Raw genomic sequence first — 27,555 nt, forward strand, 5'->3', positions numbered from 1 at the left:
ATGGCTTTGAACCACACGGCTCCGGCCCTGGATGAGCGCCTGCCGTACTACCGTCGGGAGGGAGATCCCTTTGCTTCCAAACTTTCCTGGGAAGCGGATTTAGTGGCTGGCTTTTACTTAACAATCATTGGTAAGTTTCCTTGCCTTTTCAGTGCAAAGGCTGCATCTAGAAAATTCATGGGCTGCTATGTTAATTTTGCACAAAGATTCCAACACTTGAGTGGATATTTTGAGATGGAGAGCGGGGGGAAGCAGGAAGAAGGGGTGACATCACAGAGTTCATACATGTTTCATAGAAACAGCTCTATTACCTCTATTATTAGGGATAAATATTCCCTCGATAATCCAAAGAAGTTTTACAGCAAAATAATTTACCTTGAGACTATATTTCATTTTGGTTGCTTTGATCGTAGGCTTGTCTACCGAATGACAAAATTAATGATCATGAGCTTATTTAAATAGAATGCTTTTACTTTTTTAAAAATACTTTTGATATAAGGATAAGAGTATAGTCTCAGAATGGACCTTAGAACTCATTTAGTTTAGCCTCTGCTTTTCACAATGGAGAGAACTCTGTCCCAATGCTGTAGTCAGGATGGATACACTGTGTTTACTTCACCTAAAGTCAAGTTCCACCATGATAGCATCACTAAGTGATTTTGATAAGAGTTGAAAAAAAATGTATGAATAATAAATGGAAGTCAGTTCAGGGTCAAAAGTTTTCCTGCCTGATCCAGAGCATGGTACATCTGCTTCCAGACTCTGGTATCCAATGTGGTGGCCACGTGTGGCTCCTGAGTCCTTGAACTGTGACTTTTCCAAATTGAGATGTGCTGTAGTATAAATAGACACCAGATACTGAAAACATAGGACCAGAAAAAATAATGTAAAATAGCTCATTAATAATTTTAAACAATCGACTACACGTCTAACCTATAACATTTGGGGCCTATTAGGTTAAATAAATATACTCTCAAAATTAATTTAGTAATATTTTTACTTTGTTTAATATGACAACCAGAAAAAATTTAAATACGTATGTGGCTCACATTTCTGGTTTCCATGACATTTCTATTGGACAGCACTAGTCTAGGTAATTAGATTCAACCACAGTACTTTTCTTACATTGAAAATCATTGTTTTAAATTTGGGTAACCAGTGTGCAGGTGGGTTATGTCTTTAGGTGTGTCTGCCTTTAATCTTTTCAGTTGTTGGGTCAAGCTTTCTCTCTCTCCTTCTCTCTTTCTCTCCCCCTCCTTCCCTCTCTCTCTTTCTCATCTACTTATTACGGGCTAAGACTTTCATTTAACCTCCTGAAATTAGCCAAACTCATTAGAAAAGTCTGGAGACCCCTCTATGGTCAGTGCTTGAGGCAAAAGGAATCCATGAAATTGAATCAGAAATTCCACTGCAAAGGGATTCCCTGGGTCCTTGGCTTTGTTATTAGTTATTATGGTACTGATTTAAATTCTGTTTCTTATCAATGGACCTCCATGTCCTTTCAAACACAAATATATATCGAGTGCCTATTCTTTGCCACTGTTTAAGTTGCTGGGAATACAGAAGTGAACAAAATGGGCAAACTACTCTCTCCCCGCACAGGGACTACCTGGTAGTAAAATCCACATTGCATTTTTATTAAACATAAGTACTTTCAATGATCAGAAAAGACAGAAAAATAGACGTCTTATAAATTGAATTTGTCGCAGTCAATTGCAAGGAATGAATTACGAAGTAGCACCTGTAACCTGACAGCTTTCTCCAGATGACACAAAATAGGGAGGACGATTAAGGGGTGAAAGGAAAATCTACAATCATATTCAAATGGGAGTGCTGCAGAGGCACCAGATAAAGAGGTCCAAAAAGAGTCCCGGAACAAAGGGAGCCTCAGATCACTCAGGGAGTCGGGGATGGGGCCAAATGTGTGTTCCAGAGCAGTCGTTCGTTCAAGATGAGGCCAGGGTCAGCTGGTGGGGGCTGGACTCATCCTCGACCCAGTCTTGGGCTTGGTGCTGTGTCTGGTTCCCTCCCTCCTGGGGATGTGCCCAGATTCCTTTTAAGGAACCAGAGTGGAATGATATTCTTGGTGAGCTTTGTTCAATACTAGAAGTCTTAGGGAAAACTGGAAGATGAAAAGATAATGTGAGTTTGGAATAGAGGAGAAATAAACTAGAGACCCATTTCCATCCTTTACTCTTTTACTAGAAATATGTAGCTCATTAACGGTCTATATACGAGATTTAAATTTTTTGTATTCATAGAAAGAGTCAAGATTTTGGTCATCAAAAAATGTCCCCCTCACTTTAGCTTTTACCTTCTTAATCTTCTTTTCCTCTAACTCTCATTAAAAATAAGTTTGCATTCTCCTGATACTCCCCTACGGGAGATTGCCTGTGGGAATAATCAACATGCAGCTCACAGAGAGTTGACTATTTTTTGATAAGCTTTGGGCACTGGGTGAAGCCTTATGAATCATTAGTAAAGATAATATAGGAAAGGAAAAATAAGAAAATCAATATTCTCAAAAGAGAAGTAAAAAGACAAAGGATGTTTAAATGAGCTTTGTGTATCAAATGCCTATGCATAGTTACTGTTTTTCTAATCTTTTTGGATACGAAGTAGAAGGCATGTGTTTAAAATTTTTCTAGCCATGTTTTCACATTTTAGTTTCCCAGTGTGCCTTGTTAGCTGGTTTCCTTTAATGCGACATGGGTTTCATTTTAGTTGGTTTAGAATCTCCACCACCTCTTCTATTTTTTTCCTCCTCTGTCTTAAGAAAGCTAAAGAGGTTTAAATAGACCACGAGGCAGCACTGACTCCTGGGATTCAGAATTTCCTAAGAGCACAATGCAGTTAGTGCCTGGTGGTTTCATACCATCAGCTGAAACACACATTTTTCCCCCTTGCCCCCCCAAATGAATTGTGGTGGAGAAGTAGAAGTTAAGATAGAAAAATCTGGGTTTCTCCTGTTAATACTCTCCTTATTCCTTACTACTAAAGGCAGCTGTACCAGATTCTCATTTATACACAGCTACACTATGAAGCAAGAATTCCTGAAGAAATCTACTCTACATGTTAAGCTATGGAAGTAGGTGTATTCTTTTCTTAACTAAAGTCAGTAGGGATTGGGTCTTTTTGGATTTAAACTGGGTTTGTAAGAACTTTTGAACAGTATCATTGTAATGTCAAAGCCAGTCATTAATAAAAGGATATAAAAAAATGGGAACACATTTATATCATTGTTGGTAGGTTGGTGAGTTGACGGCCACTTTCTCTCCCTTTGGTGGGAGTGGGAGAGTCCATGTTATCAATTGTCACCCACTTCCCCTTTATACCAAGTCCGGTAGCAGTGGCAGATATCCAGCGTCCATGTCCTCAGGATGCAAAAAAGTCCTGGATGTGTGTCCAGGAGATGACCCTGTCCTTGCAGGGGGTCATGCCAGCCTAATCTGGCCTCTGCTTCTCCTGAATGCTGGCCCCCCCTCAGGAGTCCACAAGAAGAGTGAAAGCACCTCATTTGGTTTGGGTCACTTCGTCTTCAGAATTTATTGATAGCCAAGGGGTTAACCCTTCTCATCAGAGGGGAGGAGTTCTATAAAGCTAATACTCTAAAAATGGCTGAGGAGATGCTCCATCCTGGGGATTAGTCCAAGAACCGACCGTGGGGATTCCCACACCCTACTGAGCTTCACTGGGAAATTAGTGGTTCTTTTCCTGGGTAAGTGCCGTTTGACAATCCCTGACTCCTATCCCTTTGGAGGTAAACCATCCCTCGCCTGTCACTCACAACTCATGCTTTTTATTTCATCTTCTTAACTTAGATTTTTATTTAGAATCCTCTCGCTACCCTCTAAATCTATGGTGTCCATTTTTTTGAAATTGAGAAGTGTTTCATATCTGAGTGAGCTCTAAATCCTAGTTTTAACAATGGAAATTTATATTTTTCCTTGTAGGGATTCTGTCCACACTTGGAAATGGGTATGTCCTTTATATGTCTTCTAGACGAAAAAAGAAGCTGAAACCTGCGGAAATAATGACTATCAATTTAGCAATCTGTGATCTGGGGATTTCAGGTAACACAGCCATGGCATTTCTTCTTTAGGGGTTTGAAAGTCCCGTTATAAAGTCCTCACTGGCTCACAGATCACCCTACCCCCAGCTTCTTTTGCTCCTCCCTTCACAAATCATCCTTACAGTGTTTGTGGTAAGTCAGCAGAGTGTTGTTTGGCTAAAGAGGTCATCCATTTAACATAGATGGAGTCCATTCCATGTGCTGGGCATGTTAGATGCTGAGGATACAATTTGAAATGATACATGAGACTTTGGATACCTCACAGTAGAGTGGGCTAAATGATTCAGAAAACAGAAGCTTACAGACAGGATTTAGATCACTGTTTTGAGCTCTGTTACATCCCTCACTCCCTTAGGGAAATCTGTTAAAATAAACATCAAGGGGGTAAGGTCTTAAGGGTAAATGATGGGTCAGAAAGGTGAGCCAAGGAAGGGGGAAGGGTTGCCCTTGTAATGACATATTTAAGTGTGGCTTAGGGACTGACTGCAAGTATAGGAAGCTTCTAGTTCAGTGGTTCTTGACCTTGGCTGCACAAAAAAGTCACTTGGGGAACTTAAAAACAAAAACAAAACAAAAACAACTCACGGCTGGGTTTCATACCCAGAAATTTTGCTTTTAATTAGTTGAGAATGTTACCTGGGCATCAGGTTATTTAAAATTAGAATTTCCAGGTAAATTTATTGTGCAGCCAAAATTTTGAACCACTGGTTTATTTCTTGCTTCTTTGGCATCTCTGGTATCCCAGCAAGGAGGAATTGGAATAAAATTTCTCTTTAACTGTAATTCATTTTTACAAATATGAACAATTTTGGGTCAGTCACTTCCCTTTACATTCATCTATAAAATTCCAGGGTTGCTTAGATACACTCAAATATGCCTCTGGATCCCCACTTTCTGCTACACAGCGTATGGTTTTAAGTTACTAGAATTAGGGAAATTGAGTTTGAATAGAACACATCAACTCGTCTTTCCACTGGAAATCTTTTAGCAGGGTCTCATCCAAAGCATCCCTTCTAAAATGTTTCCCGATATTTGTTTCTCTCTTCATAAGTGGATTTTTCTCCCACTACCATTCGCTGAAAACAAGTCTTGGTGATGTGTCTACTTACTGAGTCACTGTTTATTACACAGCAATGGATGTGCTGCCCTCTCACTGAGTTTGCATGATCTTGGTTATTTGGGAAGACTTTACTCAGTATGGACAGACCGAAATATCATGACCTCTTTTGGGAAATACACATGCACATTAAGAGGAAAGTGACATATCCGGCCCCTTCCTGTGAAAATAGTCGCGATATGCCTCAGAATTTGCGAGGCTGCAAAGTGACTGCCATTTTCATTTTGGCCACGCGATGGCGGTGTCGCAACATGAATGATGGCTCTCCGGTCAGCTCACCATGCTGCCCCCTAGTGGTTCTCTCACTGGTACTGAACGTAAAATGCTTGAATGAAACGTGCCATTTCAGTCACGTCCTTCGCTTATAGCCGACTGATGCTTAAGGCTGAATTAGACTAGGCTTGAATAAAAATGTCCTTAGTTGGTCAGATACATTGAAAATGCTTTCAACCAAGCAAGTCTGCTGTAGAATTGCATAAACCACCTTATTACTCTGTATATATCTTTAGAGTAATTCATCAGAAAGCATTTTCTGCCATGGGTTAGTTTTCTCTGATCAACACAGATCATTTCTTGCAACCTCTGGTTATCTCTTAAATACATTTTTTCCTTCCAATAAACCTTAAAATTTTTTATGTCTTTTTAATTTTTTTCTTGCTTCACTATATTCCATTATAAGCACCTTGAAGAAACACATCCTAGAGACCAGATGTATTTCATCTATACAACTAATATTTATTGTTTAAATATCAATGGCTCTCAATCATGTACATGTATAAGAATCACCTGGGGAGCTAAAAACACTATATTATGATGGCCCAGCCAGATAAATGAAGTCAGGTAAATTAAATCCAGATAAATTAAATCAGATTATCTGGGGGTTGGAGCTCTGGACACTGATATTTAAAATTAAGCAAAGCAAAGCAAAACAAAACAAAACAAAACTCCTCCAGTGATTTTAATGTGCAGCTGGGTTTAGAACCATTCTACCTAGTGGAGGAGGGAGAGACCTTTCCAAGAGGTTCATCAAAACCCTTTGGCATCCCGAAGGTTCTAGATGACATCCCATAGGTTCATCAAAAGCTCCACTCCAGAAAGAAGCCTAAAATACCTTTTGCTGATGGATCCCAGGCACAACAGACACAAATTTTGCTCCATCGGAGTCACATTCAATTGTCTTTTTTGCTGTCTTTAGCACCCACCCAGCAGACACTCAATTCAAGCTCTGAGTTTGCTGTCTCCCCTGCCTAGAATATTTTCCCTCTAGATGTTTGCTTGAGTCCTCAACCACTGATTTAGCATCTACCTAAACATCACATGTGCAGAGAGGTCTTCCCTGATCTCCTGATATAAAACAACCATTTCTGTCTATTTCTTTCCTCTGCTTCATTTTTTTTCCCGGAACTCATCATGACCCATCATTCCATCATATTGTATCTTATATTACAAATTATTTGTTTCTTTTGCTCCCTGTATCTATTAAAAATGAATCTGTTAATCTTAATCTCCACTTTGTCCTCTGGCACCTTGTTGCATAATGGGCACTAAATAGTTCATTTGTTAAACAAAAAAGTAATTCTTTTACACTGGGTTTCCTCACTGACAATGGGGTGTAGACCCAACAGGACAGGGAAGCTCTGATATGAGGGTGCCCAGTCTAGCCAGTTGGAGTATGAGACCAGCTGTGTAGACCACTAGAGGCGATGTGTGTCTAACTTAGAAAAGCACCCAATAAATATGTGTTATTTGACTGAACTAACAGTATACCAGGTACGGGGCCCACCTGGGAGGGGTGGGGCAGGCTGGCATCTGCAGGCTGCCAATGTCAGTTACTTGGTTCTTCTAATGCATTAAGGTTGGGGAACCCTCTTTTGATAGATGGATCAGATACAGATTTTGGAAAGCTTCCTCAGCCATTTCCTTCAAAGAGGGGGAAGATTGAATGCACAGCTGGATAAGGCGGGTGCAGGGCATGAATTAAAGTAGAAGATTACTTTCTAGAAAGTAAAAAAACAAACAAACAAAACGAACTGATGAAGCTGAAGGAATAAATAGTTTAAATCCCAGAAATCTGGGTCTGGCTGTAAACAAACTGGACCTAAGAGCACTCTGTTGTCTGCATGGGATAAAACTCAACAGCGAGTTGAGGTAGGCGAGGTAAATTTTAACTGAAGGGAACTTCCCTTGACAAGTTGCTTGGCACTCTAGTTGTAGGCAAACCGTTCACCATCATCTCTTGCTTCTGTCACCGCTGGGTGTTTGGCTGGATTGGCTGCCGCTGGTACGGATGGGCTGGATTTTTCTTCGGCTGTGGAAGTCTTATCACCATGACTGCTGTCAGCCTGGACCGGTACTTGAAAATCTGCTATTTATCGTATGGTAAGTAGGAAGGTTTCTATTCCCTGAGAGTCAAATCTAGGTGGATTGTCAAAGCGGTACATGTTTTACGCAGAGGTAATAAGGATCATGAATAACCTCAGAGACCAGGAGTATTTCTACTTAGAGCTTATCTTGTTCTAACCTATGTTTAAAGATTTGAACCTGTGTCAATGTAGGTTTCTTTAAATACTACTTCTATAGGCATGTCTGGTGTTTGGCTATGATGCTTTTAAAAGTATCATTTTTCTGTCTAAAGTGTGTAAGCTTTTACCGTGTTATGCCATACAAGCAAAAGTATGCATTTTATACATTGAAAGGATGTTGGGTCCAAGATGTTTAGCTGGTTCCCCAAGTAGTAAATATAATTGTATGGAAAGATGTTTCTGGTTCTCCTCTAGCACTCAGGATCCCTATGACTGCAGAGAAGAGGAATTCTCCTCCAGGTTAGAGAGCCGTGCCTGCAGGAAAGGACACACATACAGAAATACCGCCCAACATTCTTTTTGTGGTCTTGGTAGGTAGAAAGATGAGTAGCTAAGAGAACAGGTCAGGGGTGAGCCAACAATAAACAAATTTTCAGAGGCTAAAGATTTTTCTTTAATGATAAACCGATTCTACATGTGAAAAATAAACTTTTCGTACTTTGGCTTCTTGGGGCTCTGGAAATCTATTGAACCCAAAAGAGAAGGATTTGGGCCCTTTAAATTTAATACTGAGAACCAGGTGCAACCAGGGAATAATATTGGTTCCCACCACACTGTTTTGTTTGTTCATCTCAATCAGCTTGATTGTTGTGACCATGGGGACAGACTATGGCCTGGAGCCTGAAATGGGAAGGTTCAAGTTGACGTGACACTCTCAATGGGGTGGAATTTCTCTTTATATTTTAAAAGTTTAAGGTCCTAAATTAAAAAAACAAAAAACATGCAGGGGGTCAGGGCAGGGGAAGGGTCATGGCCCAATGTCTGCACCATCCAGGCTCACCTTTAAAAAAATTTTGCATCTCTTTTTCTAAACAGCTTAAAAATTGCAATAGAAATAGTTTGAATCAAAAATTCCAATAAAATACAAAAAATACAATTATAACTATTCTGGATGATTTCAGAGTCAATATTTTTCTATAAACTTATTTTTGGTCATATCAAAATAGATTTTAAATATAGATTTTACAGACAAAAAAGCAAAAGTTCAATTTCCTGAGAATATTTGAGGAATACTAAACCTCGATGTCTCTGCTTTTTGAATATCCTCCTGACTTTAGGCTTTGGGTCAATTAAAGAGATGATGCTACCCATCCCCAGAATCATCACAGGGCATAATTCCTATGGAATTATCAACATTCTTCTAAGGTTGATTCTCAATAGTCTAGTTTCATCACTTGATTTGTCGCACAATTAAACACTCCACACAGTGTCTTGGAATGCTGGAATTAGAAGGTCGCTTGGGGACATGTAGACCTTTTTCCCATGTAATGTGATAAACTGTTTTAAGGCATCCCTGACAGACAGCCACTTGGCCTCTTCTTGAATAATTCCAGTGACCAGTGACGGGGAGCTTACTACTGCACAAGGCAGCCCATTCTCTGATTGGTCTGCTCTCATTGTTACAATGTTATTCCTTATATTAAGACAAAACTGCCTCCCAGTAACCTCCACCCATTGGTCCTAGTTCTGACTGCTGGAGCATCACAGAACCAATCTACTAATCTACTCCCTCCTGTACTTGACAGCCTTTCACCATAACCGAATGTAAGTATAAAACACCTCACTAAGTAACCCTAACCATAAATGCTTCTACGTATGCCTATGCACATTCCTATCAATAGATATAATTATTTGTGCCAGTGTTTTCTCCATTATAATGGATAACTGAGAGATGACAGATGTTGTGGCTACGTCACTGTTACCCCTATCTGGTGGGTCCGTGAAATTTGCATTTTATGGTACCGTATATTGGAAAAAATAGAGACAAAGGAAACAATCTGTTATATTTCTTGTTAGTGCCAAATAAGACAAACACAGGAGTAAATATTCGTGTTAGTGTAGTTCTTCATAGTTTGCAAAGGAGGCCTGGCATTGTTCATTTCAGCCGTATCAAAATTTGTAAGCAGTATGTCTTTATTTTCTCCATTTTACTGATCAGAACACTGACGTCTGGAAAGGTTACATGAAGAGGGTCAAATACTAGAAATGATTTCTGATTTCCCAGACCTCACATGACACTAAACAGAGGCAGGCCTTGAGTCTGTGCTGAAGAAATCGTTTGGCTTTTATTAAGCACGTTTTGATATTTCTTCTCTGCTACCAAAAAGCAACGCAGTTAGGGGTTACTTCTCTGGCCCTTTGGGTTTCAGGCAATAACCGGTACGGAGGTTAATTTCCCCTGCAGGCTGAAGCCCTAGATCAGGCTGACCTGTCTTAGGTGGTTGTATTGAACTTTTGCAAATGATCACTAGCGCTTTACAGCTTTCCTTAAATGACTGCACTGTTTCTGCCTCTTGGAATTCTCTTTCGGCGAATGGAAACTAGTGCTGAAACACAGAGCTCATTTTTTGTTGTTGTTGTTTTACTGGAAATATTTTCACAGAATTTCTTTTGCAGAACATGATATGATCTACCTAGATTCCCCACTTCTCTATCTATGGCTGTGTGAATGTGACTGTCGTATTAATAACATTGGAAGATTCAAAATCTGCTCTCACCCAGTGGGGTCACCCCATAACGTCACCCCACACAGTCATGACCGTGGCACCAACACCCACTCCATGAGTGCTTAGGTGAGAGGCACACGAGCTTTTAGGAAGAAGCATATTTTAAAGATACAGGCAGTGTCTTATCATTTCTCCCACAAAGGACTCTACCTTAGATAAACCCTTCACACATGCTTTTTGGGGCTCCATCTCTATACTCTACCAGTTGGCCTCTTGTCCTGGATAGGACCTCAAAGGTCATGCCGGATGTTTTCCCAAGATCTTCCACTGTCTTCAGCCTCCTCTCATCTTTTTTACTGCCACCTTTCCCCAGCTTTTGTCACTTCCCCCTCCCAAGGCTCCCAGATGCCTAGAGAAAACCTTCCCTGTGAAATCACTTCCAGTTTTATTCTCTTGGAAAAAGGGCCCAAGCTCTGGAACTCTCTTCCCTCCACCCTACTCTCCCTCCGGCTTTGGTTACTGACCACTTCTCCCAGAATCCAATGGATTAACTCTTTGGATGTGGAATTTGACCTATGGAAGGGAGGTATCTGGGTGGAGGGTAGATTACATCCTGGTAATGCTCTTCTTCCACCTCCAGGGGTTTGGCTGAAAAGAAAGCACGCCTACATCTGCCTGGCCATCATCTGGGCCTATGCTTCCTTCTGGACCACCATGCCCTTGGTAGGTCTGGGGGACTACGCACCTGAGCCCTTCGGAACCTCGTGCACCCTGGACTGGTGGCTGGCCCAGGCCTCAGTGGGGGGCCAGATTTTCATCCTGAACATCCTCTTCTTCTGCCTCTTGCTCCCAACGGCTGTGATCGTGTTCTCCTATGTGAAGATCATTGCTAAGGTTAAGTCTTCCTCCAAAGAAGTAGCTCATTTTGACAGTCGGATCCATAGCAGCCATGTGCTGGAAATGAAACTGACCAAGGTAACCGCAGTCATAATTTACAAACATGTTTTCTAATCAATTAAAACTTCACAGGGCAAAGAGGATAGAGAATGTTGGAGGCTGGGAGAACTCCGAATGTCCACTGTTTATGGCCTTATGAACTTTGTTATTATTTATTTAAACCTTTGTAGTGTCTCTTCCCTCTGTCTCTATCTCACTCTCATTTACCCCCCCACACACACACACAAACACACACGTCTAATATCTACCAAATTTATACAATGGATCTACTGGGGGCTTTTTCTTTCTATTGAATAGGATATCATTGCTTCTTAACATTATTTCACTAATAAGAATAATAACTTTTATGATTCATAGAATGCCTCACAGTATTTACTGTCCTGTATGGACTTTGATGGGCACGATTAGGGACATGCCTTATTAACAGGGTAAGAGCTTACCATGTCTGCTTTCCTACGGGAAACCCATCTTCACACAAGAGCAATTTCTGCAGCATTGAGTCCCTCGGCAAATGCTAGTCTCAGAGTTGGCAGCTCTTCAGATATTGTGGTGTAAGGAAAAGAGCAGACCGTTTGAAAACGGATGGGAGTTTGGATTTTATCACCGACACTTGCCAGGTTTGTGACCCAGAGATAGATACTTAACTTCTTTGAATCTCTACTTCCTCACCTGTGTAACAGGAAGAGTAACATCCGTCTCTCTGGGTTGTGGTGGGGATTCAATGAGATAAACATTTTATGCTGTCGTCGGCTGCATGGATGATGTTAAAGAAATCATAATGCCTCATGTCTCTTCTAACTTTTAGGATTTCTGGTAAGGTCTAAGGCAGTGGTCTTTACAGTTCCATCACGTTTCACCCTTATATCGAGGAAATATTTTTCAGCACATACTCTCAAACTGAGTTTTTAATATTAGCACACCTTAGTTTCCATCTTATATTTGAAAGATAAAAATAAATGTAGATTGAAGTTCTAATCATTCTTCTGGTGTCCCAATCCATCATGTTGACTGATATCCACCTTCAAGTGTCCTCACAGCCTACCCTGGAGACCACTGGCCTTAGGGACCAGGAGTAACACAGTTCCCTCCAGACCACAGATGGCTACCTACTAAGTCAGGACTTTTGTCCTAGTAATAGTTTTCTCTCCAAATTTCAGATTTTTAGATGTTGTGCAAGGACCTCTTGGTTGCACAGTGAGAGCTAGAGGTTCTGGTTCCTTTACTCCCTAAACTCCACATTTGAGTAGAAGAAAGTTTGAAGTTTTCATCACTCTAAATCTATACTGATCACCTAAAAATGGAGCCATTCTACCTGGACAAATATGCAGCATCAGGAATCATGATCAACTTCTAGCTTATAATTGGCTGTTATGTAGGAAAAATATTTCCATAAATTCAGGATCATGAATTAAGTTCTTCATTTCTAGCTCTTCCTTTAGCTCCTGTCTGTGATGTAAAAAACAAACTAATGCCAATAAATTAATCCAAGTTAAATGTGGATTCCATTTCATCCAAATCCTATTCAAGTACCAAGTACTGTTCTAGGAACTAGGTGAATGCAACCGAGCTAAAAGTGTTTGTGTTCAATAGTTCGTGGAAGTATGCCCAGGGAACCACGTGATGTCTGTCACATGGGTATGGGATCTCAGCTGCAGTCCTGTAGTGTGGCATGCCATGAAGCTGCCGAGATGTCATATGATGTCCTCTCCTCTTCCCATCCCCCAAGGTTACTGGCCTTGAGATGCTTGGCTGGTCTTAAGCAGTGAGTCTGGGTCCTCCTACCCATGAGGCCCTTCTCCCGTTTCTCTGAGGCAATCACTCATCATCCTCTCTCCTGTTAGTTGAATTCCTCAACTCAGCCCACTCACAGCCAGCTTTTACCAATACCCTAGCATCTGGTTCTTTGTGTATTCTTGAGGGTGGGCAGCTCATTAGTCAGAGCTTCTAAAGCTCATTACACATACATGGGGAAGCTCAGCATATACCATTTAATTTGATGCGTAGTTTTTTTGTTTGTTTTTATTAAAAAATTTTATTTTATATTGGGGTATAGTTGATTAACAATGTTGTGTTAGTTTCAGGTATAGAGCAAAGTGATTCAGTTATACATATAAGTGTATCTATTCTTTTTCAAATTCTTTTCCCATTTAGATTATAGAGTTTTGAGCAGAGTCCCCTGTGCTATACAGTAAGTCCTTGTTGGTTATCTATTTTAAATACAGTAGTGTGTATATGTCAATCCCAAACTTGATCTGTTACCAAATAGTCAGGCTCACCCAGACCACATTAACCAAAGCGATGTTAAAGGAAAAGTGTAGGCATATATGTGTATGATTTTACTTTATATATGTCTTCTAACATGTATTCTCATTATATTATATATGATATCTATATTATGTTACATCTTAACTTCATTTGTATATATAAAACCTATATTAAAATAACCTAAACATACAATGCTTCTAATTATTGACATTTGTGAAAAATATTTAAGTCAAAATTCAACCTACGTTGAAAAATAAACAGAACTTTCTATTGTGGCACCTTCTGCTCTAAATTTAAACTATTTTCAATTACTAGTTAATTTTGATTTTTTTTGTACTGAGTAAAAATAAGTAGAAAAACCTTCATGGGCCTTTTCATAGTCTTAGAAGCCTTGTCCTCCATTCAACTACCTCTCAGGATTGGCACTTTGCTTGTTCATTTGATGCTTCTGATCTTCAGAATGTCCTGGTCTAAAAGCTTATTAAAGGCCACCTCATTGGATTATGGGATCAAAATAATTCATTTCTTTGTGTACTCTAATTATTTCTAGGTAGGTTATTATCTGGGCCTGCATTTTGCCAGTCTGACCTTGTCAACTTAAAAATTGATGTTCCAGCTATAAACCTTTCTCCACATTGTAATTTCCTTCTGATTAATTTAAAAATGGTTCTGCTAGACTTTTTTATAGCAGGCTGAAATTTCACAGACTACAGAAATTGCAGAGGTGTGCAAAAGCAAAAAAGCCTTACAGAAACCAAAAAAAAGGAAAGAAAAAACCCTTTCTCTTTGTATTCCTATGACTCAGTATAATCTCATTTTTATGCCGGCATTTGACCTTGTAAAACAAACAACATGACACAATCAGGGTAAATTCAGTTGAATTGGGTTTTCCTCCTCTTCCTAGGCTCTGTGTAAGTTCAGGGAGGTCTTTATAACTGCACGGGACCAGTGGGTGGGGGCATCTGGTTTGGTTGTTGTCATTTATTGACCCTGGTATTGCTGAGATAGTTAAGGTTGCCTCTGGCCTCAGGCATCCATTGTCATGGGTCACTGTGCATCTTTCTTGTTTCAGCTATAAGCCCTCTTTAGGCTCACTAGATATTCCAGGTACTTCCCCATCTTTCTTTGGCAACCCCTTGGGTGGATGTCAAGACCTTGGCTGGCACCCTGGGAAGTGAGGCACAAGCTGTCTGCTTGTGCAAATGCATTGAGAGTCTACTGCTCCCCCAACCCCTTCCCTGGCCCCCTGTGCTCGGCTCAGTGGAGTATTTTCAGGACAGCTTCTCAAGGTCAGTGACCAGCTCCTCTGATGTCCTCCCTTGCCTTTGGGCTGTAGGCCCTTGACGCACTGTGGGCTCTTGTATCCACGTACGTCCCTTTAACTTGTCCACACTGTACACTGAATGCCTCTAGTCTTGCACATCTCTGGCTGCAGATACTCAAACATCATTTTTGTCACACTCAAAACCCTCTATTTCAACTATTTCCTCTCTTGTAAGTTTCGAATTTCTATTTTGAAACTCAGAAGCTGAGAAACGAATGTTTTACTTCTTCGGCACTTCTGCTTGTGAAAACCTTCATACCAATGCAGTGGACACTCTTGCTGCTGCTATGATGAGGGGGAAGGTGGAGTAACAGGAAGGAAATACCAGAAGTTTCTATTAATTTTTCCGTATATTACTATGCTGTGCATATTGGTACTTCATATTTATTCATTCAGCACACAGAGCTCACCTACAATGTCCCAGGGCTATAGTTAGTATCCAGATCCTGTGGACATCTGGGTTTCTCTTAATTTCTCTTATTTCTACCAGGAAACCTTCCCAATCCCTCCTGCTTTGTTGAAGTCCCTCTGCTATGGGCCACCAGAGCACTTGGCATATCCCCTTTTCTGAATGACACATCTTTGTGGCTCTTTTTGCAAGATAGTAGCTGGATGAGGGCAAGTGCTGTTTGCTCTGGCTCCCCAGGGCCCGACACCTGCTAGATGCTTAATCAGGATTGCTGGGATGACACATAATTGAATATACTATGTTAACCTAATCACCTTGATCAGTGTTAACTGGTCCCTTGACCCCCAGCTTGAGGGCCTCTGTCTGTTTTATACCTGCAGAGGCATTTTTGTTTTGCTTTGTTCTGTTGACTGTGAAGTCTTTTTAAAACTCATTAACGTAAATCTCTGCTTCCTTCAAAAGACTCCCCTCCAGCATCGGTCATTGAATGTTATTTATCTTTGGGGGTTCAGATTCAGAGAACCCCCATGTGGACTCTGAGGGCAGTTAATGGGAAAGCAGAACTGTATTCCTTTTTTTTGAGCCAATTTATTAATTGCTTTCCTCTGGTTCTTCTTACTTGTTCTTAGCTTCAATGTTACTTTCCAGAGAAGCATTCTCCAAATTGAATTCAAGTCCTCCTATTAAAATGTCCTCCTATTAACATTTTCCTTGTAGAACTTGTCACAATTTTTAGTTAATTTACAATTACCTACTTACTTCTGTGATTATTTGTTCCATGTCTGTCTTTACCACTAGTCAATAAGGCCCACAGGGGTAACAACCATATCTTTCTGTTCACTTTGTGTCCCCAGAACCTAATACAATGCCTCAAACATATACAGATATATTTGTTGAAGGGAAGAATTTCAAATTATGGGTCAGTGCCAGTTTTGCCACTTGCCCACTGAGAAATCTCACAAAGCTGACATTTATTATTTGTTTTGGCTGACAGTGGCTGAAACCCTTTCCAGGTCTGAAATTTCCATGTTGAGAAATTGTCAGCATTTTATGTCTTGCTGGGGAGCAGCAGGGGAGAAACAATGTTTCTGTGCAAAGATGGCCTCTTGACTTAAAAGATACACAAAGACAAGTTATTGATTTTCCAAGATTCCCCTGTGGCTGAGTGCAGCTATGACCCTAGGCTCCAGCTATGGTCGCCTGTCTCAGAAACTAGTGACACCTGGTGAAGGCCAGGGAGATTGCTCCCAAGGACATGGCTACAGCAGCAGGAGTTTGTGTATCAGAACCAGTCCAGGTCATAGTTTGGGGTATCATTTCTGTTGGCTTGGCCCCAATTCTCAGTTGAGCATTCCCAGTGATGCTCTGTCCTAACCAGTGCATTCCTTTCCTGTCTCACTCAGCTAAAGTCCATTTCTGTTGCTTACAACTCAAAACACAGATGCATAGAGTGACATGACCTAATTTGCAGCCTCTCCTTCCAATCACAGCTTTCGCTTGTTTATGGAGTAGTGGTATTTTAAGATTTGAGAAAACTGCAACTGGGAAGTGCAGAATTCTTCTCTTTCTTCCACTCCTTTAAAAAAAATTTTTTTAACTTATTTTTTGGCTGCGTTGGGTGTTCGTTGCGGTGCGCAGGCTTCTCATTGCAGTGGCTTCTCTTGTTGTGGGGCATGGGCTCTAGGCGCGTGGGCTTCAGTAGTTGTGGCACTCGGGCTCAGTAGTTGTGGCATGCGGGCTCTAGAGTGCAGGCTCAGTGGTTGTGGCGCACGGGCTTAGTTGCTCCTTGGCATGTGGGATCTTCCTCGACCAGGGCTCAAACCCGTGTCCCCTGCATTGGCAGGCAGGTTCGTAACCACTGTGCCACCAGGGAGGTCCCTACTCCTTTTTTAAAAAAATATAAATTAACGTTTCTTAGTCAGATCACAACCAGGGCACCAAAGCTCTCAGAACTTTTTTCATCAGTGTATGAAGGTGGGTCTGAGACAGTTGGCCTTTGTTGTCATTCTGCTGGTAAAATAGAAGGAAGGAGGAAACTCAAACTAGATGTGTTTGGAGTTGTCGCATTACTTAATTTCTTAAAGGTGGTGTGAAAGCGAAATATCACTACCCCTCTTTCTATATAGATGAGGAAACAGAGGGCCGAGGAAGGTAGGTCACAGTTGTCCAGCTCCCCACCTTCCTCCTTGTCACTGGCAGCATCACTCAATGACAGGCTGCCCGCACGTGGAGGGTTGTAGTCTTACAATTGGCATTTATCATTGCATTGCCATCTTTTATTACCGTTTTCCCCTCTAGTTGGGAACAAATCCATATACTTGCTGGCTGGAGCCAAGAGAGAAAAACCACATCTATCTGATCCTGCCTGTGTTCCTACCAACTCTACGTTCTCTGTAGGCAGGTGGGACCCTCTCCTGCCCTGGCTCTCAATGCACAGATGTGGTGATCTCTCTCCTTGTGCCCTTATCTCATCCCAGCCACTGAAATATCTTTGTTATCAGTAGTCTAGCTGGTTCTGGGGTGTGATTCAGCCTCGTCATTGGTGGGGAATTTATTCCATCTCTTTGGCTCTGATTTTAAGCCTTCACTTCCACATCCAGTCCTCTCCTCATCTATTTCATTATCCAAGGTAGCAGGCAGCTTCAAATGTTGGCTGAAGTCTTACTAATATCTGGGCAAAGGAGTCTGGTGGAAGGAACTGAAGGGGCATATCTTAGAGAGAGATTCTGTCTCCCTTACAGTGGTCAGTAGAACTGAACCAAGATTGGAATCCAAACCTGAATATCTCCATGTCAGACTTCCCCACTATTACACGCTGCCTCTGCACACAGACGAGATAGGACTTCCCTTTTTGGAAAACTTCTCTGCTGTAATGGTTCAGATGTATTGGGCCCAGAGGCAGCGCCTTATAGAACTTCTTCATCCCTATTCTATTCTTGCTTTAATTGGTTAATTCACTGGAATTGACCCATTGTGGGCAGTATTGCTTACGTGACACTTGATGCCAGCTTGAACCGTGCAGCTGAAATGTATTTCTTGGTCCTCTGCAGCAAGATATTCTAAAAATCAACAGGGCTGCAGATGTGTGATTCTTTTGTAGAAGCTAAACATGTATTCTGTGAATTTCCTCCCACAAAAACTGTCTAGTTTAAGAATTTGAAGTTTTACTCCTTTTCCAGTGAGCCAAAAGGCAGTGATAAAAATGAAGCAATTAAAAAAATAAACAACTTAGAAGAAATTGATGGGTACAGGTGCCTGTATTAGAATTGGTTTAAGGATGTCTGGGAGAGAAATTTTGGAAAATAGAAATGAGGACACACTTAGAAATGTGGAAAGTGAAGGACAGAGTGATGGGAAGATTAAACGTGCTCCAACTTGAGTAGAAAGTTCTGGAAAAACTGAATGTCGCATGAAAGTTTTGCAAAGTTTTGTAGTCTCTCTTAAAAATAGCTTTAATATTTCAAAGTTTAATATTTTGTGGAGTTTATTTAACATGAGAAGCTTGTAGAAAATGACTGCCTCATATTAACTTTGTATTCACTTCAAAAACATAAGTAACATTATGCAGTACTTCGAGATCTAAGCTTTTATCCCTCTTTCTGCTTTAAACTTGATTTCTAGTCATTCAATTTGAAGTATTTAGCTTTATTCTAATCCCAGAAAAAACACTCGGATTCATTTGCTACGTATTTAAAAACCTTGGTATAATTTAATTCTCTTCTGTCCTTTTAAAAAGGATAACAAAATGCAAATGTTTTAAGTCCTTACTGTTCCCCATTATACACCCCCATAAAAAGAGAAAATATGTAAAACGTAGAAAATATTATGGACTAAGTGCTAATCTATTTTTTGTCAATGACTTTGGCAGCAACACAGAAAACAGCTTTTGAGATACTGTGAAATTATCTTATGACTCACCAAAGGAGAAAGGATGGAGCTATGTTAAGTTCCCAGACATCTGCTAGAGCAAGCTTTATTTATATCGTTATTGTTTATTTGAGGATTTAGAAAAAAATACGACCCTCACTGTGAGCTTTGAGGCATCCACTCCATTTACAAACAAAAGTCACACAGACCAAACCAAATGCTGTTTCTCCTGGGTAAGCCTCTGAGGAAAGATGGAAAGCAAGTAAGCAGGAGAGCTGCATGTGTGCATCAGGCCTGCTCTATAACTGCTGAGCTCAGGTGAGAATTTTAGCTCAGGACCCTAACTCGGGACTTCAGGACATGCAGGAGATCTGGGCTCATTTGATTCACCTCTTTGGGATTTAGATTCTCTATTTGCAAAATGGAGCACAATGGTTACTGTTGAGGGTTTTCTCTGCTACAGTTAATATTGAAAGATGATCCTTGAACTTTTTGGGTAGAACTTTAGAATCTGAGACTTTCAGGTAGATTTCTCATGCCTCCTTCTTGACACAGCCCACACATATGGGGTTCCCAGGGCAAGCACACCCTACTGGCAGGCCGTTCCACAGGTCAGGTAGACTGAGGGGTACGGATCATTTCCTGCCTGCAATAACTCTGCTCCCACAAAAGCATATTGAAATGCACATGCACACAAATGACTTTGTTATGGGAAAAACTCTTCCAGTTGACGTTCAAAAACAATAAAGTATGTACAAATATTGTTGCTTTAACTACTATTAATAAAATATTTGGTGTCTCATTCCTCATCCTTGATCCTCCACACCAGCTTGACGCTGCTGACCTTGATGCTGGGAGCTGTTATTTTACATTTTACTTCCTTTTTTTTTTTTTTTTGCGGTACGCGGGCCTCTCACTCTTGTGGCCTCTCCCGTTGCGGAGCACAGGCTCCGGATGCGCAGGCCCAGCGGTCATGGCTCATGGGCCCAGCCGCTCCGCGGCATGTGGGATCTTCCCAGACTGGAGCACAAACCCGTGTCCCCTACATTGGCAGGCGGACTCTCAACCACTGCGCCACCAGGGAAGCCCCATTTTACTTCTTAAATTAGGGGATGGGGGCTGTGAAAGGAAGTGGCTCCTGGCCTCAGATATCTCCAGCCTCTCATCCTCCCAGGCCTTTAGGTAACTCAAAAGGAAGGCTGACTTTTCCTAAAACTGCCCTATAAAATCCCAAGGTGGGTCTGATTATGCTTGTTCTAGTCATGTGTCCATCCCTGCTCCTAGGATTGTAGCCAGGGGCATGCAGTCCTCTGGTCAGACTTGGCTCTTGTGATTCCTGAGATGCCAACTCCATAAAAGATTATACAAGGCAGAAGGGTTTCTGGCAAAGCTAAGGCTGAAGGTATACTGGGAAGAGGAAAATAAATACAAACAAACAACACCAGATCTCCATCACACAGAGGGCAAATTTGAATACAGTTTCATTATTTATCTTCCTGAAAGAATAATCTGGTAGATGATGGTATTAAGGATGCTTTGAAGTTAGTTCACTCTCTCTCAACCGGGGCTTAAAATAGCTCGCATGTAAAAGAAAACCGGAAGCTTGGACTTCCTTTGCAAATCTCAGTACTCTAATTAAGACCCCTCTTGTTTCTTGTTCATACAGTCGCCTAAACAAACCTGCTCAGAATGGAAAGTCTAGGTGTGTCGGCATTGTGCCCGCTTTGTTCATTCTTTTATCCTCAACACAAACACGTAGGAGATGCTCAATCACGATTGCCGGTTGAATGAATAAACAATGACTTTTCTGCCTCTGATTTTTCCCAGCTGCATTTTATTCTACAGGTTAATCTTCCTAAACGTGGTTCTCCTATGTCTCCTGCTCAAAAACCTACTCGTGCTTTCAGGCATATGGAATTAAGGGCAAGCTAAGTAATGTGTTATACAGAACCCTGAATACGTGGATGTTATCTTTCTTCCAGGCTCGTCTCCCTTGGTTGCTTTCTCATATGTCAAAGTGAATTGCTTACTAGTTCCTACACAAACCTCACACATACCTGTCTTTACCTTTGCTTGTGCTGGTCTCACTTGCCTTTATTTCCATTTGCCAGCGTGTAGGTTATATGCCACGTTCCTCATGAGACTGTGCTTACTTTGCTCCATAGCATGTAATTTTGTCTTCCTCTGAGCTGGCACTTAAACCATATTCAGCTTTGTCACGTAGTTGTTTGTGCTCTAGAGGGATACAACCCAGGCACGAAGGTGTGCGGGTGTCTCCAGAGCACTTACACAGTGTCTCACGCAAAGCACTTGCTAAAAAAAGATTTGTTGAATTCAAGTGGGATAATCTATAGGGTCAGATTACATTCTTTTTTTAAAAAAATAAATAAATTTATTTATTTATTTATTTTTGGCTGCGTTGGATTTTTGGCTGCGTTGGGTCTTTGCTGCCGCGCGCGGGCTCTCTCTAGTTGCGGCGAGTGGGGGCTACTCTTCGTTGAGGTGTGCGGGCTTCTCACTGAGGTGGCTTCTCTTGTTGTGGAGCACAGGCTCTAGGCACACGGGCTTCAGTAGTTGTGGCACGCGGGCTCAGTAGTTGTGGTGCACGGGTTTAGTTGCTCCACGACATGTGGGATCTTCCCGGACCAGGGCTCAAACCCGTGTCCCCTGCCTTGGCAGGCAGATTCTTAACCACTGTGCCACCAGGGAAGTCCCAGACTACATTCTTAAAGGGACTGAATGGCAGATGGTGAGAAACTAGTCAGGATGCTTTAAACCCTATCTCTAACTATTCTTTGGTCTGAAAGTTAAGAGGCTTCTAAAGGTAAATATAATTTGGTGAGAGAGAAAAGCACTTTCTGGAAAAGTCTCGTTTTATACAACTGTGTCACTTTGGTTCAAGCTCGATGACTCTCTTTTGCCTTGTAGCTAGTGAATTTCCACCATCTGAGCCTCAACCTTGAGAAAAACTTGAGCCAAAGGAAATTACATTTCATAGAAATCTCTGAAGAAGCTTCCTATTAGAATTTCAAACAAAAGCAGAGTTTCTAAGTTTCCTGAGGCAAATAAGGGTGATTTAAAATTTCATCAAGGTGTATATATTCTCCATCTAGTTTTTAAGTGAATGTGGGTTGAGAAGTCTGGAAATTTCCAGCTCACAGATGTCCTTTTAGCATGATTTTCCTGCTCCATGTAGGCACAATCTGATACCTTTTATAGGGTTAAACTTCGGGTCTTTGGGTACATTCAAATTCTGGAGTGGAGAATGGATAAGATGTGGTGAATGGGATAAGAATTGTCATAACTTCTTCTGGCTGAACATCTCAGAGATCCATATGAAATGAATCCTACTGGCAAGATAAATGAAAACACGATAGACAGAGTTTCTTGGGTGTAAATAGGCTGCCTGTTCCTCCCCCCACACCCGTCGTTTCCACCAAGTGCCTCGATTTTGTTCTCTGTCGCTTTCCCTTACCAGGTAGCGATGTTGATTTGTGCTGGCTTCCTGATCGCCTGGATTCCTTACGCAGTGGTCTCCGTGTGGTCCGCTTTTGGAAGGCCAGACTCCATCCCCATACAACTCTCCGTGGTGCCAACCCTCCTGGCAAAATCAGCAGCAGTGTACAACCCCATCATTTACCAGGTCATCGATTACAAGTTTGCCTGTTGCCAAACTGGTGGTTTGAAAGCCACCAAGAAGAAATCTTTGGAAGACTTCAGGTAAAATTTCTGAAGCTGCAAATGAATGATACCTTCTTTGTTTCAAAATCCCACGGGGTTCAAGCCACCGGGAATGCTGCCTTCTTAGGGTTAGAGCTCATCACTTAGGATTAGTGCTAGGAGGACTTTACTTTCTGTTCACCAGAATTCCTGAAATCAAGTAATCAGATATATAGGAGTTGGACAACAGGAGTAGAGGGTGGGAAAAGTGATTCTGCTTTTTATTGTAGAGCAGCCAAGATACGGAGCCACGCCCATTTGAGCATCCACCCTGTATCACTCTTCCTTACTGGAACCAAATCCACTTCACTCCAAGAGTTACTGTGCCACATGGCATTGATCCAAAGTTAAGTTTTCACAACAGAAAAAATTCTCTTGTTTGGGACATTTCTACCATTAGCTAAGATATAGGATTTGGACAGGCAAAGGAAGGGGAGAAGGGGAGATGACGTTTTTACTCTCTGTCAGTTTCTTTATTTTCACAGCAAGACCCATATTATATTCCTTCTCTTTGTCAGGTGAGGAAATGGAGGTTCAAGCAAGGTGAAGGTCTGTTGGGTTTCAGAACTCAAGCATGTTGACCCATAACTATATCTACTTGCTTTAAACTGATATTCATTCGAGTTCAACCACATTCTAAAAGATCTACATTTTTAATGTTAGCACTTATTACCATTTTATGCTATGACTACTGTGTCCTCTGGACCCCATCTGCAGAAATTTGGATTTAATTGGTTTGGATTAGGCCTGAACATTAGCTGTTTGGTTGGTTACCTCTCCCAGATGATTCACATACACAGCCATGGTTGAAAGCCAGTGAACCAGAGTCTGGGAAAGGAAGACATTGACACTGCAGCACGTGGAGTCATAGGCCTTTTACCCCACCTACCTAGAGACCAATGAGGCCACCCATCACCAGTGACAGGTGACCCAGACTTCAGATGCAAGGCCAATCTTAGGTGCAATAGAAATGTTCAAAAGAGCTGGTGGTGCACAGTGAAGGCCTGAGGCATTCCACATTCCTAGTATTTTAGTAAAGATAAAGAACAAAGAAGAACAAAGCCCCAGACTCTGGCATTGCTTGTAATCAAGCCTCCTCTGACCACATTAGTTGGGTGAGTCACAGGGCCCAACTGAGTGGTAGGTTGGTGTGCAGAGAATTTTGTCCTAGAGGACAGGAAACTCACTAGGGCACAGGAAATGTGCTCTAAACCAGTGGCTTGTTTTTGGAAAGCTCTGCCCAAGGAATTTCTTGACTTTGAATATTCTAAATTGAATTATTATTTCCATCTCTTTCTAATTCAAGTTTTGTGCATATAATCTTCATGGTACTCAAGTTTGACATGCTATACATATGTATCTTTGTGTATATATATCTGTGTGTGTATGTACATATATAGTGTATTATATATATATATTAAATTGCATCTTTCTTCTCCTATATCCAGGCTGCACACTGTAACCACAGTCCGGAAGTCTTCTGCTGTGTTGGAAATCCACCAAGAGGTATGAAGTTGGACACGGCATTACTCATGGACACAATTATTCACTTATTTGCTTCTTCACTGCTGTAAACGTTTGATTGTGACCACACTTTTATCTTGATATTATATTTTTATATTTTGTACCCTCTCCCTCTTTTTCTTTAGGCCAAGATTTGCTAGGAAATTCCAGTGGCCAAATGGAAACTAGATGATAGGTTACCGCTTCAAGGATTATTACTAGAATGAGCCTCCCTGGAATTTTTTTCTTTTTAATTCTATTTTAAAACCTATTGTCATGGTACATAGTGTGAAGTCTGAGGTATTAAGAAAAATGTTTAAAAGTTTTATTTATGGGCTTCCTTGGTGGTGCAGTGGTTGAGAGTCTGCCTGCCGATGCAGGGGACACGGGTTCGTGCCCCGGTCCGGGAAGATCCCACATGCCGTGGAGCGGCTGGGCCCGTGAGCCATGGCCGCTGAGCCTGCACGTCCAGAGCCTGTGCTCCGCAATGGGAGAGGCCACAACAGTGAGAGGCCCGCGTCCTGCCAAAAAAAAAAAAAAAAAAAAGTTTTATTTATTAGGGCATATTTAATTTCATTACATCATCATTATTACTTCTTAATGTAGGGCCAGGGAGGCCGTTTCTGGGGCTCATTTAGGTGGGTGATCCTGGGGACAGGGTGTTGGACCACAGGCTCTTTGACTGGGAGATGCTCCTGATTCTTGCAGCCTCTCTCTTCTCATGCGGACAGAGGGTCACACTCTAATGGTAGTGATGCCCCAAAGTAGTCCTCTAGGGAAATCAATTTTGCCTTAAATCCCTAAATGGAAAACTCTCTTGTACCTCAGAATTTGAGGATCAAAGTAATTGCCACTGATGATAATTTTACTCATGTGGATTTTTTCATTAAGTTCTAATACTACTATAGTGGATGTGACAGGGCATTACTAGCTGTAATTATTTAAGAAACGAATTTAGTGAACATAGCTGTGTATAAGTGCTGTTTCTTTTGTTCGTTTGTTCTTTGTTACCTTTGTTCTTTCTTTTGTTCCTTCTTTTTGTCCAACAAATACCTTGTGAGGTCCGCAGGTAAAGAGATGCAGATGCCTGCCCTTTAAGAGCCAGTAAAGGCAGCAGGCATGTAAATACTAGGTCTAAATTGGCCTTCAACTCAACGTCTATCTTCTCTCCTAATTCAGCATGCGAGGCCATCTCTACCACAGTTCTCTATTGAAGGCCAACCACGTGTTACGCCTGCTCCCAGCTCCCAGCTCCCATCTACCTCCCCCTTCTGCTAGGAACATAATGCATGATCCTGATCCTGCTTTTCTGAAAACGGCTGGTGAGAGAAGTGAGGAAGGGAAGGGAGGGGCCGTTAGTACTCTCTCCACCCCTTCCCACTCCTTTCACTGGATCGAGAATGGACCCTCCTCCAGGGTTCAGCCTTCAGTACAGGACACCTGCAGTTTCTTGGTCTTTCAGTTTTCTCCAGAATTGGGGTGGGGGACCAGGAATGGGTTGGGGTGTGTCAGTGGTTTAAGAAAAATACTAAATAGATGTGTGTATAAAACACACTCTATGATGAAAGCAAAAGGAGTGACAACTCTACTTGGGGCTTGGGACCGCTTGAGAAAAGAAGCAGGATTGTCCTGAAAATAGAGAGGCCAGGGACTTATAGGCAGAAAATATAGAGGTGTGAAAAAGTGTGCTGCCACAGGTGGAGAGCGACACAGGTTTAGAGAAGAGAGTCTGTCTGTGTCTGCACCCCAGCTCTGGGCCCTTCGGAGAGCCTGTAGAATGGGGATAGTAACAGGAGTTTGCTCACAGGGTCATTGTGAGGCTCAGAAGAGAAAATATCCATATAATTCACTTAGCACCGTGCCTGAAACAGAGGGAGCATCCCTTACATGTTAGCAATTGCTCTAATTATGATTAAGGTGGGCGCCGGTTGTCAGAAGTGGGCCTGGAAGTTGTAGTCAGCAAGGCCTTTGTTGTTTATGCTGTTCTGTGGGTTTTACCTGCAAGGTAATGCAGAGACCTTGCAGGAATTCAGGCAGGGGAAGGAAGAAAGGAAGTTTATGATTTTTATTTTTTAATATAAATTTATTTATTTATTTTTATTTTATTTTTTGCTGTGTTGGGTCTTCCTTGCTGTGCACGGGCTTTCTCTAGTTGCGGCGAGCCGGGGCTACTCTTCATTGTGTGCGCGGGCTTCTCATTGCAGTGGCTTCTCTTGTTGCAGAGCACGGGCTCCAGGGGGGCAAGGGCTTCAGTAGTTGTGGCACGCAGGCTCAATAGCTGTGACTCACGGGTTCTAGAGCACAGGCTCAGGAGATGTGGCGCACGGGCTTAGTTGCTCCGCAGCTTGTGGGACTTCCTGGACCAGGGTTGGAACCCATGTCCCCTGCATTGGCAGGCGGGTTCTTAACCACTGCGCCACCAGGGAAGTCCAAGCTTATGATTTTTAGAAAGACCGGCCTGATGATAGCCATATGGAGGGTGGATTGTCCTGGGTGGGGATGGAGTTCAAGATTAGAGATTTGGAGACAAGTTAGGCAGCTTTATAAAGAAATTACAACAGTTAATGGGGGCCTGGATTAAGGAATGGTAACAAAAATGAAGAGGAGAATATAGGTTTAAAATCTTTTAAGAAGTAGGAGATCTTGGCAATTGATTGCCTGGAGAATGGAGGAGTCGGGATGACCCACAGGCGTCTGCTTAGGAAACTGGGAGGATGATGTTTGTACAGAAGGGAAAAATGCATGCAAGAGTGGGATGGAGGGCAGATAATGAACTATATTTGGGATGTGTGGAACACAGTGTCACAACACAGGCCAAGCTATTTAAAATAGGTGGTTAAAAATAATCTACATTTCATACCGGTTGATATGGGGATTATAGAGTTTGGGAGTTAGCAGGTAGGAAAAGCATGTTAAGGAAGAAATTGTCGTTTCCAAAAAACCTGAAGAAAATGAAGTGGAGGAGTTTTTGTTCATTTTGTTTTTGAGGGAATGATTATGTAAATAAATGATGGAGGGAATAAGTAGAAAAGAGCATTCAGATGAGTGTCGGTTTGTCTAGAAGGTAGAATTTAACACTGACGTAGGAAGTCCCCGAAGGTAGACCCTACCCTGTCATTTACTAACTGGTTAACTGGAATGTGGTCTTTAACACAGCTTTGAAAAGCAGGAACAAGAAAAGATTAGTAGAGTGATGGGGGTGTGGGGCGAGGGGAGGAAGCGTTTAACACTAGGAGCTTTGAGGGAAGTTCCGAAAATTCTCTTCTGCTTCCAATTTGAAAATACGATGTAA

The 27,555-nt window shown here is 41.7% G+C and overlaps 1 protein-coding gene across 1 annotated transcript; it reads left to right on the forward strand.

Annotated features, from left to right (window-relative positions):
* On the forward strand, nt 1-27,555 carry OPN5 (opsin 5; the record flags this gene model as incomplete). The annotated part of the gene is made up of 10 exons (XM_081247399.1): nt 1-130; nt 3,954-4,073; nt 7,398-7,568; nt 10,859-11,193; nt 22,519-22,760; nt 24,209-24,266; nt 24,870-24,901; nt 25,443-25,585; nt 26,181-26,268; nt 27,420-27,555. 10 exons carry the CDS (start codon nt 1-3, stop codon nt 27,553-27,555), a joined length of 1,455 nt encoding a protein of 484 aa, XP_081103525.1.

Source organism: Mesoplodon bidens (assembly GCF_964165515.1).
Source record: "Mesoplodon bidens genome assembly, chromosome: 10".
In the NCBI taxonomy this organism is placed as follows: domain Eukaryota; kingdom Metazoa; phylum Chordata; class Mammalia; order Artiodactyla; family Ziphiidae; genus Mesoplodon; species Mesoplodon bidens.